The 12,975-nt window shown below is 45.8% G+C and overlaps 1 protein-coding gene across 7 annotated transcripts in view; it reads right to left on the bottom strand.

Moving 5' to 3' along the window:
- CRHR2 (corticotropin releasing hormone receptor 2) overlaps positions 1–12,975 on the bottom strand; it is a 268,734-nt gene that overhangs the window by 167,781 nt on the left and 87,978 nt on the right. For 5 of the 7 annotated variants that reach the window (XM_065582667.1, XM_042859768.2, XM_024100937.3 and 2 more), the window contains one exon: positions 7,068–7,187. In XM_065582667.1, coding sequence (XP_065438739.1) covers positions 7,068–7,187 — 120 coding nt within the window. Of the gene's footprint in view, positions 1–7,067; positions 7,188–7,318; positions 7,598–12,975 lie in introns of those variants that run through there. The other 2 variants (XM_005297119.4, XM_065582672.1) reach the window with 2 other exon arrangements.

Raw genomic sequence — 12,975 nt, 5'->3', positions numbered from 1 at the left:
CCAGAGCACTGACAGTGCACCCCAACCCTCTGCACCTTGTGCTTTGTCAGTGCACCCCAACCCCCTGCACCTCGTGCTTTGTCAATACACCCCAACCCCCTGCACCTTGTGCTTTGTCAGTGCACCCCAATCCCCTGCACCTCGTGCTTTGTCAATGCACCCCAATCCTCTGCACCTCATGCTTTGTCAGTGCACCCCAACCCCCTGCACCTCATGCTCTGTCAGTGCACCCAATCACCCTGCACCCCCTGCTTTGCCAGTGCACCCCAATCCCCTTCACCCCCTACTTTGCCAGTGCACCCAACCACCCTGCACCCCCTGCTTTGCCAGTGCACCCCAACCCCCCTGCACCCTCAACTCCCCTGCATTTCTCAATATTGTTGAGGAAAAATAAGACATGTGAATGGTTCCTGGGAAAGGAGGGGTAATTAGGGGGTAGGAGGTGTGGGAATAGGATAAAGAGAGAGAGATTGTGATTTTACTAAGAATTTCAACATAGTCCCACATGACATTCCCATAAGCAAACTAGGGAAATGTGGTCTAGATGAAATTACTAGAAGGTGGGTGCACAACTGGTTGGAAGACCGTTCTCAAAGAGTAGTTTTCAATGGTTCACTCTCAAAGTGGGAGGTTGTGTCTAGTGGGGTCCCACAGGGGTCAGTCCTGGGTCTGGTCTTGCCCTCATCTTTCCTAAGTGTAGTGCCCAGAAGTTGCCATACCAACTCTAACAAATTAAATCTATTTCCCCACATTAAGTACCCGATACGGCGGGTAGTGAAGACGTACCCTAAGGGTAGTCCAGCTCTGGAATAGGCTTCCAAGGGAGATTGTGGAATCCCCGTCATGGGAGGTTTTGAAGAACAGGTTGGACCATCACCTGTCACGTATGGTCTAGGTTTACTTGGTCCTGCCTCAGTGCTGGGGAATGGACTAGAAATGATCTCTTGAGGTCCCTTCCAACTCTACATTTCTATGATCTGGGATAAGGGAGGCTTTGCGCATCTGGGGCTATCTGAGCCATTTCACTACCCCCATGTGAATGCCAAGATCTGGGGCTCCAGGATTGGACCCCCCCCTTGCTCCTCTCATTTGAGCCAGGTTCGGGGGAGATTGTCCTTTTGGGAGGGTCTGAGGTCTCCTCCTTGCCCATCCACCCCCCATGTGAGTCAGAATCTGGGGACGTTCTGTCCCTCTATTTGGGGAGCTGAGGATGGGTACCCTTTTTGCATGTCATAGGCTCTAAAGCACTCAGGACAGGGATAGGAACCCCCATTGAGACGGATAGAGCTGTTATTTCAGGTTGAATACATCTCCCCGGGGGTGTTCTCATTCAGCTGAGAATATCCACTGAGATGAATGGGCCACCGCTTCCCTTTCAGAGCTTCCTATGCTGCGGAGTGATGTGCAGAGGAGCATGGGAGGGTTTATATGCAGCCACTCTACGGTTACCTAGGCAGTTTGAGGGAATATGTGGATGCCTTGACCCCGCTGCTGCTATTTCTAGTCTGAACCTTTGTACACCTGCGCAATGTTCCTTGCTACACATTGTCTGTTTTAATAGCGGGTGTTTTTATGGTACAGGAAGGTTTACACTGAACACAACAGAACAGTCAGCAGCCGACCTAACCAGAACTTTTATTATATTGTGTGGGGATGCGCCTAAGACAGAGGACTTGCTGGGTGGGCAGCATGGGGAGAGCGGTTGTGGAGGGGTTAGGCAATGAGAACGGGTGGTAGACAAAACTTGGGCCGGTTGTTTGAGAAAAATCTGTATTTTCCTGGCTCTGGCGAGGGAGGGGATTATGTAGCAAGTGGCTACGAATTAATGTGGTGTTCCCAAAGACACACAGTGCAGACGTTTGGCCTTCAAGCACAGGCACCTTGACTGCTGCGGGGAAAGAACTACATGCAATGTCAGGCTGGCTGTGGATTCTGGGCTATTCCTGGATCACACGGTTGCAGAAGTTAGCGGGAGAGCACCGAGCACCCCTGGCATAGGAATGGCTCACTACAGACTGCTTTGGCTTGGTATGCAAATTGCAGGACACGATACCTACAACTGCTTGAACAACTCTTCCCAACACCACATCCTTTCCTGTTAAAAAACAAACAAACTAGGAAATGTAATGACACCCCCTCCCCACACACACACACACCTCTATTAGTTCAGAGTTAAGGTTGCTTGGCAGCATGTCGTCCCCTTGCAGGACACTGAGCTGAGCAAAGCTCAATGTCTGAAGATTAGGAGATGTACAGGCAAGGTCACCCATGCAAGCTGAACTCTGTCCTTGTACAGCAATGCGCCCATATGTCTCCTTCACACATATACCCCCGATTTGCCTCCTTTTACAGCCCATTCACTCTCCCTTAGAGGATTCCATCCAACACCATTAAAGGACAAAAAGGTGTATGCTCACCATTAGCCACGTCCTTAGAAATAATACAATAGACGGACAATTTAAGAACCACTCCACAACCTCTTAAAGCCCCTCACGCTTCTTCACAGGATACCATCTCAGACCTACACTTTCCCTTCCCCATCATTAAAGCATTCAAAGCCTGTCATCTTCCACCTCACTGCTGATAGCATCCATTCAAATAAAAGTCATCTGCCCCACTGCTGACAGAACCTGCCCAATTATCCATAGAAATGAGGCATGCTGCATTCTGAAAACAAACAGCATCGCTTCCCTTCTCCCCCCCCCGCCACACACACTTTGGAGGGTGGAAAACATACATCTCATATCACAGTCACAGCTCTGTCACACACTTCACACTAATCCACACATCTCCCGGACACCCTCTACTGACCAGCGCTAACTACTGCCTCCACCATTCAGTATAGCTACATCTAACACCGACCACAGTCACTTTACCTGGCATTTATGTTGATAATAAAGCCAACTCATATCCCAGCTTGCTAATGACAGTACCCCTTTAGTATTCTGCAAAGGATGACATGCAATCAAGCTAGCTTAAGTCCACATTAACGTAGCTTTTTTTGCCATTGAATATATATATATATATATATATATATATATACACACACACACACACACACACACACGTATATAAACCGGTAGGGCTTTTATTTTAATTTGGGGGGGGGGGGTCATATTTCATTGTAAATTCAATGGCAGCTCAGTATATGAAAAGCAACTTGGCAACGGAATTTCCAGAACCCTGACCACAGAATTCGCTCTTGTTGGTACTTATTGGCGAGTAGGGGGGGGTAGAACTGTGTTTGTTAACATGTCTTGGCTTCATGAAATACGTAGGGAAAAAAGAATTTGCCCCCATAATGGAGCACACAGAATAAAGAGAGCAAACCTGGACCTGCTGCTTTATTAACCCAGCTGAAAGTTAGCAATGCCACTTGATAGCTCTCAGGAAAAAAAAATAATCACAGGGTAACTTACAGGAGAAGATTTTAGTTACAATCACAAGCTGCTCTCGCTGTCTCGTAGCTGAATGGAAATGTCTGTGTACTGACTCTGGGTAGTTTTCATCTTCCTGTCTGTTGTGCCTTTTGGAGCAATTCTGTTGGATCGTTTGAGGGTTTCCATTGTTACTGCACCTCCCTGCCTCAGTGCATGGGTTTTTGTAATAGGCAAGGCTGGAGTTGAGGCATTAGGATTCAGGAATATGGATTATATATTGGAGTTCCTGCATGATCCTTCTTTTGGTGGCAACTAGGGGGTTAAATTCACCTCTGGGGTAACTCCATTAAGACCAGTTTGGCTCAGAGGATCAGTGGTACTACACTGATTCGAGCCAGCTGAGGATCTCGCCCACTGTGTTTAGAAGACCAAGATCCACGACTTCATCATTTGATTCCCAAGACTTTACAGAGATTAAATATGCAACACAAAAATATGGAATGGTTCCTAAGGGGTAATTGCCCTCAAACCAATAACCAAGTATCTTCCTTCATCATGTCAACAGGATAATAGCTAAGACAAACATTTGAGGTAGTGAATTTTGCAGTATGAGCATTTTTGTCTATAGTCCAAGGAACCAGATAAGAGTGCAGCACCAGCACTTACTGGGGAATAACATCAAACTATTTCTTATCTGTACCTCTTGGTTCGATTTAAAATTGATCATGATGTTGTGCCACAAGCAGAAAAGAATTGAACTAAGCGTTTTAGGGTAGAAATCTCTTGTGTCAATGCAAGGTATCTCCAAAGCAATCATTCATTCTACGGTCGGCTATTTGCCCTTATTCGTGAGATTGAGTTACTGTTACATTCAGCTGACTGGGTTTATTTTACTATTTGCATAATGTACACAATCTACTCCCAGATGGGGTTTTGCTGCAAAGGGTGTCCTAGTACATTTAATCAACTATCTAAGGGCTGGTCTACACTAACCCCCCAATTCGAACTAAGATACGCAACTTCAGCTACGTGAATAACGTAGCTGAAGTCAACATACCTTAGTTCGAACTTACCACGGTCCAGACGCAGCAGGCAGGCTCCCCCGTCGACTCCGCGTACTCCTCTCGCCGAGCAGGAGTACCGGAGTCGACGGCGAGCACTTCTGGGTTCGATTTATTGCATCCAGACAAGACGCGATAAATCGAACCCAGAAGTTCGATTGCCAGCCGTCGAACCAGCGGGTAAGTATAGACGTACCCTAAGTGAAACATCTCAAGCAGAAGTAGCCAAAACGTGGGAAGCAGACGAGTCTCCAGGAATATCAGACATGCCCTGACTATTCCTGGACATCTCTTTCAAATTCCAGAAGTAATTGCATCTTAACTGTAGCAGACTGGTTAACAAGTAACAGTTTCCTGTTGAAATATATTTAGGAAGCTGGTTATTAAGCAGTTGCTTTTACAAGCTGTCTTGAACCCAGGCCTCATCCTGCAAACTGTCTTTGTTCACGTGAGCGAGGAGTTGAAGGATCGGGTCCATAGCTAAATACACGGAAGAGTAGAATTTCTCTAGACATCTGCTACAAGTTGTCACTGATGCAGAACCCAAACATCTCTAGGCGTTATTGAAAAGTGCTGCAAACATACCCCACCTTTCCTTTGCACACATATCAATGTTTCCAATTTAGACACAAGTTATGATCCATTTCACATGACTATTGCAAATAGATTTTCCCATGCAGTATCTGAATATCTATTTGTGAGCATGTTATCCTGGAAACAGCATGTAACTAATGCTGAGCAGTAATAACTGTGCCATAGATCTTAGAGCCAGGTATTTAGAGGAAGTTCACCGCGAATGCAAGGTAAATAATCACCACCCGGAGACATTATGCAGAAAAGACCGAGCTTCCAGTTAAATTAAGAAATGTTGAAAAGACCAGTTATGAAGAGTATCTGCATGAAAAAAAAAAGGGGGGGTGTGTTAGGTCTTTTTGTTTGGGGCACAGGAACTCCATTTAACATCTCTCCCGTTTGTCTTTAAGGATGCAACTAGTTAATAACCATACCATGCTGTTTCCATCAAGCCCTTTGGGAAGTATAAAAACTCAGAAAAATCAATGAAACCAACTTCCCATACACACAGGGAAAACGGAAGATTAATAGTTCCCGTTCTTCTTTTACATACACATACACGGAAGGCACATCGGCAGCTTTTAGGGCCAGATTCCTAATACCCCCACTCTTGCTGAATTGTTCCTGGCTCCTTGAATAGTTCCATTGATGTCAATGGTACTTGCTTGTGAAGTAAAAGAGTATTCATTCTGAGGAAGGATGGCAACATCTGGCCCCTGGAAGGGCATAGCACATTTCACCACAAAGAGCACGGCTTGCAGAAGGTTAATCCTGCAGCCCTTACCCAGGTGAACCTATGGCTGACTTCACTGGGTGCTTTGCCCAAGGAAGGGCTGCAGAAGGAGGATCCTACGCTGATTTTCAGGAGTGCTGGGCCTCCAGCAGCTCCCTTGGTTCTCAAATGGGAGATACTGGGTGCTGTGCCCTTTCGCAAATCTGGCTATTAACCCATAAAAGAGGGGAAGGGGGAGAGGAAATCCACTTCCAACAAGTTAAAATCAACCTCTAAGAGAGACACAAGGTTCCCGGAGACCCTCCCGCTTCAGATTTACTGACAGAAAGCCAAGTGAATTTGGAGCCTAAGAAAATACTAAATCCTTATTAACATGAATTAGTTCCCCACAAGGACAAGGGCACAGTGAACCTTCCAGGGATGCAGAAACAGACATCAAAAATGTTCTGAAAAAGGCTGTTAACCAAAGTCCTATGCATATGCAGAGCTAGCACTCAGGGCACTTAATCATCCAAAAGCTCCTAAACGGATTGATCAATATTGACCAGAATGAGGGGAAATGAATGCCTGAGTCCACAGCCTGAAAACAAACCCCTCTCAAACATGTGCCGGTGACTCACTATTGTGTAGTTATTAAAATGTTTATAGCCAGCTGCAAACAATTTGTACGATACACATAAGACTGCACTTTACCGTGCTGGTAAATTTGATCTGTCTAATGACATCCTAGTACAGGCTCACCTGAGCTCCTGATGCAACCGGCTTAAGGCACTGCATCCATTCCTGATTAATAAGCAAACTGCCAGTGGAGTTAAGTAGATTCTGCACCCCAGCCTCTGTTGTTAGACTTCAGGGCTTTCCAGTCCACTCTAATCCCTATTCAGACGCACATTGTTCCCTCCAGAGGGTTGGTTGTTCCCAAGCACATCACCAATTTATTAATTAAGACTGAGGACTAAGCAAGCCAGAGAGATAATTACTTTAATTGAAACATGTGCACAAACCAGGATCACACTTATAAATACCTAAGAAATTCAGTGGGCATGTTTAAATGTCCTTGTCTCCTTAAAAGACACAGCGTGTTTTCTTCTCCACATCTGCCTGAAGAAACATATGCAAGTGTTTAAAAGGCCAAGTTTACATTAAAATCGGTATCACTCAAAATAGGAATTTGTATGCCTCACTCAGAATGTGCAGGAGGTATCAATTCCCAGCCAAACACTTAAGAAACTGCTTTTTATGAGGACGCATTAAGGGGCTTCATAAGAGCACTTTTCTCATCATAAGCTACAGACAGAGAAGAGGGGAGTTTGTACTTACGGGTGGTGTTGTACTTGATCCCGTTCAAAAACTCCGGGCAGGGTCTCTCCACCAGTTCCCCAGCAGTGGCCCGCGGCCAGCAGGTCCCTATCTTATCGCTGGTGGCATTGCAATATGGACCTTCACATTAAAAAAAGAGAAACGAAAGAAAAGCGATTGAGAAAGCCCGTTCAAATCACAAAGCAAAGTGTGACTCTAAGAATCTTAACCCCAGGCTTTTCCAAGCCCTGTTATAGGCTAACACATCCTACCATCAAAGCCAAGGAAGGGAACAGAGGAACTCTCGAATAAAGTATCCTGAAAATCTAGGCGGCTGCAGTTGGCATCAAATTCGCCAAAGAGGATCCCAAATATGTCTGCATCCATTATTCACCCCCCGGGGCTGTGGGATCTGAGCTCCTTGTCTGGGATCTTTCCCTCCCTTCTTTTCTCTTGCAAAGAGAAATCAAAATTTGAACACTCTGCAAGCTCCTGCCTGCGCCTCTCCCCCTCTCGGTGCACTGAAGGGTGGGCTGCAATCCGGTGGCTGGCTCTGCAGCTAATTCCTCCGAGCGCTTCTGCTTTAAACAGCAGCTCGGTAACCAATAGAATCCCAGCGAGTGCGGAGTAAAGGACAGGCCTCTCTCAGCTAGCCCCCCTCGCTTGGCAGCTTGCCAATTCCTGCTGGCATTGTCAGCCTTGCTATTCTGTTTCTTCCCTCCCTTCTCTCCATGCACCCAGGTTTATCATCAGCTGTTACTGGCTTGATTATTACCCCTCAGCAAGAATGTTTAATGTACATTAAATCAGCAATGAAATCTCAAAGGAAAGTGACACAGTGAAATTAACCTCTCGTCCATCTGCAAGCAAAGCAATTCCTGCCTTTCCTGTGTGGATGGGTGAGGGACAGATTAGACAGAATCATGGGGAGAGATAGATTGGGAAGCGGGAGTAATATCTATAAAGGGGCCAGACCTTGAGGAAAAGTGACAAAAATTGGAGGTGTGGGTGGAGGAGGGGGACTTTGGAGGACAGCCGTGAGGAAGAAGGGTACTGGAGCAAAGGGGATGCATAGATCCGTAGGCTAGAAGGGACCACTGTGACCATCTAGTCTGACCTCCTGCATAACAGGGGCCGGAGAACTGCCCCAAAATAATTCCTAGAGCGGATTTTAGAAAAACATCCCATCTTGATTTCAAAATGGGCAGTGATGGGGAATCCACCACAACTCGTGGTACATTGTTCCAATGGTTAAATAGCCTCATTGTTAAAAATCTTCACCTTATTTCCCCTCTGAATTTGCCTAGCGTGGATCCAGCCATTGGATTGTGTTAAACCTGTCTCTGCTAGACTGAAGAGCCCATTATTTAAATATTTGTTCTCCATGTAGGTAATTATAGACTGCAAGCAAGTCACCCCTTAACCTGCTGTTGATTAAGCTAAAGAGATTGTGCTCTTTGAGTCAATCACTATAAGGCAGGTTTTCTAATCCTTTAATCAGTCTCGTGGCTCTTCTCTGAACCCTCTGCAATGTATCAATATCCTTCTTTAATTGTGGGTACCACACACATCATTCCTTTCTCGCCCTACTATGTTCTGCTTCCCCACCTCGGCTGCTTCAGCTCCATGCATGAGCGAAGCAGCCAAGTGCAGGAGGAATATGACCATCATCAATGCATTTGTATGCTTCAAAAGAGCTTTCAGGACAAAACCTTACTGGACACTCCTAAGTTGAACCGGGCAGGAGATGGCTTTCCCAGTCTACAAAACTTTTAGATTTCAAACTACTTCCCATTCCACGTCAAGCAAAAGCCAAGCTCTTTGGAATTTTTTTGGGGGGGTGTTTACCGACTCCAGAATAGCCAGTAGCCTGGTGGTTGGGGCACTCACGTGGGATGTAGGTGACTTGGGTTCAACTCCCTGCTCCAAATCTGGCAGAGCAGTGAGCTGAAGCTGGGTATCCCCCATCCCAGCAGAATGCCCGAACCACCAGCTTGTTGGCTAGTCTTCTGGGACAAATCTCTCTCTTTCATATCCTGGAACTGAGAAACATTTCCGACAAGAGTTTAATCAAAACCCCAAAAGGGTTTGGTTTCTTCAAATTAGCATTGTCCAAAGAAAGAAAAAAACCTTTTTGTCCGCATACTCCCAACCTACAGGCTGCAGGACTCCTGAGTCCTCGAAGGTGATCTGAGGGCAGACTGAAGAAGGTTGTAAGAGCACTTAACGGAGGCTTCTGCACTATTTAATCCTCAAGCAGATCATCACTGATCTGTAGTTAGCGTTTTTTAGGCCATGCACCCTCAGAGGAGTGCGTGGGAATGCTTTTAGTTTGTGAGAGGAAAGCTTCTATTTGTTTGAGGACGTGTAGTCTAGTAGATACAGCATTGCACTGGGATTTATGAGACGTGGATTCCTTTTGTGCTTCTGCCACAGACCTGCAGTGTGACCTTGGGCAATTCACAGTAATGGTGCCTCTGTTTCCCTGCCCACCTGTCTTGTCTGTTTAGATTTGTAGCGGGGTGGTTACCCCGCTCCTGCCCTCAAGGGCTTAAACCAGCCCTGGGGGAAGGTTGTGGCTGGGGGCTGCTAAACTGGGCTGATTGGGAAGTGGCTGCAGCTGGGCCACGCCCCGATCAGGCTTCAGCTGGCCCTATATAAGAGGCTGGGAGCCAGGAGCTCAAGAGTCTCTCTCTGTGTTCAGAGAGAGAAGGGCCTGGCTGCAGGGAGCTTTACCAGACACCTAGATTGGGAGCAGGGCTGGGGAAGGGCCAGAGGAGCTGGGAGCTCTGGCCTAGGAAAACCCCAGGCTGCAGGCCTGGCAAGGCCTAGTAGGTGTAGGGTTGCAGGGGGCAGGCAGAGGCAGCAGGTCCGAACCCCTTTGCCTGTGATGGGTGGCTGATACTGCAGTCTGCCCTAGTGAATGGGGCTAGATGGAGACTGGGCAGTAGCCAAAACTGAGGTGAAGTGGGGGTAGTGCGTGGGGGTTCCCCAGGGAGGGGAGACCCTAAGACTGAGGGGTTACTGCCAGGGGGCAGCACACCAGGTACAAGGGCACCGGGGTCCTGGGAGGGACATGGGACCACACGTAAGGTGGATCAACAGCCTGCAGGGGGCGCTCCGGACGCTGGAAGAGCTAATTCCCAGAAGTCACCAGCAGGAGGCGCCGCAGGGGTGAGTCCACACTGCAACAAGACTGCAAACTCCAAAACCTGGTTGGGATCTCTAGGCACTACCGCACGACAAATAAAATAAGAAGTAATAAAGAAGCAGGAAAAGAAACAGTGAATTAATCAACCATAAGTAAATATGGATGGAAAAAGGGTAACACTGATGCTTCTGAAAGCACATTAGCATCATCATTCGAAAATCTGAAATAAGCTGTAAGTTGGTTTCTTATCTAAAAAACTGCTCTCGGATACCATCCCCATATAAGACAGGACATATGTTTGCCTCTCTGGGTCTAGTCTAATCTTGAGCATTTCATTCTGACTCCCTCAGCAGCAAAATGTTTCTATACATGAATTTACAAAAAATATATAATCAAATGTTGGAATCAATGGAGTTATTTAAATATCGGCACCAATTTAGAGGGAGCAAGAGAAGCTGATGATACAGCACCGTTCTGTGGTGCACCTGATGCCCTCAAAAAGGTTATTCAGATCTCACTAGTTGCCAGGGGACAGAATTTCCGATCAGCCAGTGCAAGTTTGTACTGGTTATCAAACCACAGCCAGAAAAGACTTTGTACGCTTAAGGTTGATGCTCAGTGTGTATATAACGGTTTAGGAAAATGAAACATGAGAGTTGGAAGATAACAATTAAGAAATATCCAGATACACTTATCACAGTTCACAGCTTCCTAAATAGGAGATACACATGTAGAATATCCCAGTGCATATCCCCCAAAAATCTTAATCCCGGCCCCACGCCGCAGCCCAGCAACAGCCTATAGACCAGAAACCTTTTTATCCCCTCTCATCACTATGTGCATTTCCATGGTAGGAACACAAGACATAGGACTAGAATATGAACTACAATATTGTGAAGCCTCCCCTCCCCACCCCTGACCTCCTATAGTCTATAAACTCTGAGCAGCCTTCAATGCACCCACCCGTTACTAGACAGACATGCCAACCTCTTGTCTTCAAAAACTCCGCTCTCTCCAGCTACCCACCGCGGTCGAGAAACCACAAATCTCAGACATTATTTTCTATATACAGTCAAACAAACAACTCCGTTGCCATCCCACTATTTAGCATTCCTTCCCTCCCCTACCTCACTATTAAGCAAAGCCCACTTCACCCCATCTAACCTCCTGCACTTACCATTGTACCTTCCCTATTCCACTTCCCAATGCAAGTCAACGAATTGACCTTCCACATACACACATCAGTCTTCCAATCCATTCTTCACATACAGCCTAGACTACAGACCAGCATGTACACCAATCATCAAAAAGACCAGCATGTTATCCTTCTTTGGTAAACCAAATATGTACTATATTTTCATCTGTTCTCAATGGATTTTCCACACCAGTATAATCATATCCCTGCTAGATAGCTGATGGGCAGCTGTTGAAGGTTGATTTTGGAAGTGCAATGTGAGACCGAACTGCAGGTATATTTGGATCTTTTACCTATCTTTCCTTGATTTTTCTTTCATACATTTAAATATGATTTTTAAAGGCACCATGAGAACCTAGCATGGTGTCAAGTATCAGGGGGTAGCCGTGTTAGTCTGTATCTACAAAAACAACAAGGAGTCTGGTGGCACCTTAAAGACTAACAGATTTATTTGGGCATAAGCTTTCGTGAGTAAAAACCTCACTTCTTCGGATGCATAGAGACTCTATGCATCCGAAGAAGTGAGGTTTTTACTCACGAAAGCTTATGCCCAAATAAATCTGTTAGTCTTTAAGGTGCCACCAGACTCCTTGTTGTTCATGAGAACCTAGATCCCCAACTTCTCCTTTGTGGCTTTTAAAGTTTCCCTCAGCAGTCCGTGTGAATGTGGTGGAATTTAGAGCTCACAGGGCCTGATCCTGATGTCAGTGCTACTCCTCGCCTGAGTAAAGATTGCAGGATCAGACCCTTAATAAAACTATTACTTTACTGACTCGCCTCTAGACCCAATAACTGTGGGGGTTGCATCTCAGTGAGGATTTCAGGATTGGTCCTAGTACTCTCAGCTCAAACGCAAGGGCAACCTGATGCTAGCTGGTGAAGGACTTGCCCCTATTTTTTTTCTTCAGACAAGCCAACAATGATACAAAGCACGAGAAGACAAAACTCCTAGACTTGAAGGCAAATGGGGCATGCTCAGATGGCACCGTGCAATGCACTCAAATACCACAGCGATGGGCGCCATATATGAACCTCACTAGGTCATTCACTCACACATCTAGAAGAGAAGCACACGCGATGATGCTAACTTAGCGCCATATTTTGATACTCTTACTCACACTGAACAGCGCCATACTCCAAGAGTACGCCCTTGGAAATAAACAAAGTGCTACTCATTTTATCGGAATCTGCTCCTTACATTCATTCCCAGAAGCTACATAGGATCCAGATTTGTGAGTTTTGCTCTAGACAGATGGATACTAAATGTAAATCAAGACAGAGCTCTGTTTCAGCTGATAGGATCATTTTTAAGCAGAAAACAATTTCCTTATTAGCGGAAATGAAATATGACTCTAGCGAGCAAGAAACCAAAAAAACCCAATATGCAGATTTACGGTGATGAATCTGCAACTTTCGTTGAAGTTGGAAATATTTACTGCAGGTGTAAAAAGATCCTAACAGCATAAATAATATATGGCTCCTAACTACATGCTGATATATTTCATCCAGAACATTAATACCGTTGTCATTCTCTACAGCTATAAAAGCTGTAGAAGTGAACCATGAGACATGAGGAAAATGAT

This window comes from Chrysemys picta, chromosome 2 (genome assembly GCF_011386835.1).
Source record: "Chrysemys picta bellii isolate R12L10 chromosome 2, ASM1138683v2, whole genome shotgun sequence".
NCBI classification, from domain to species: Eukaryota; Metazoa; Chordata; order Testudines; family Emydidae; genus Chrysemys; species Chrysemys picta.
This window is presented reverse-complemented; position numbering and strand designations above follow the sequence as displayed.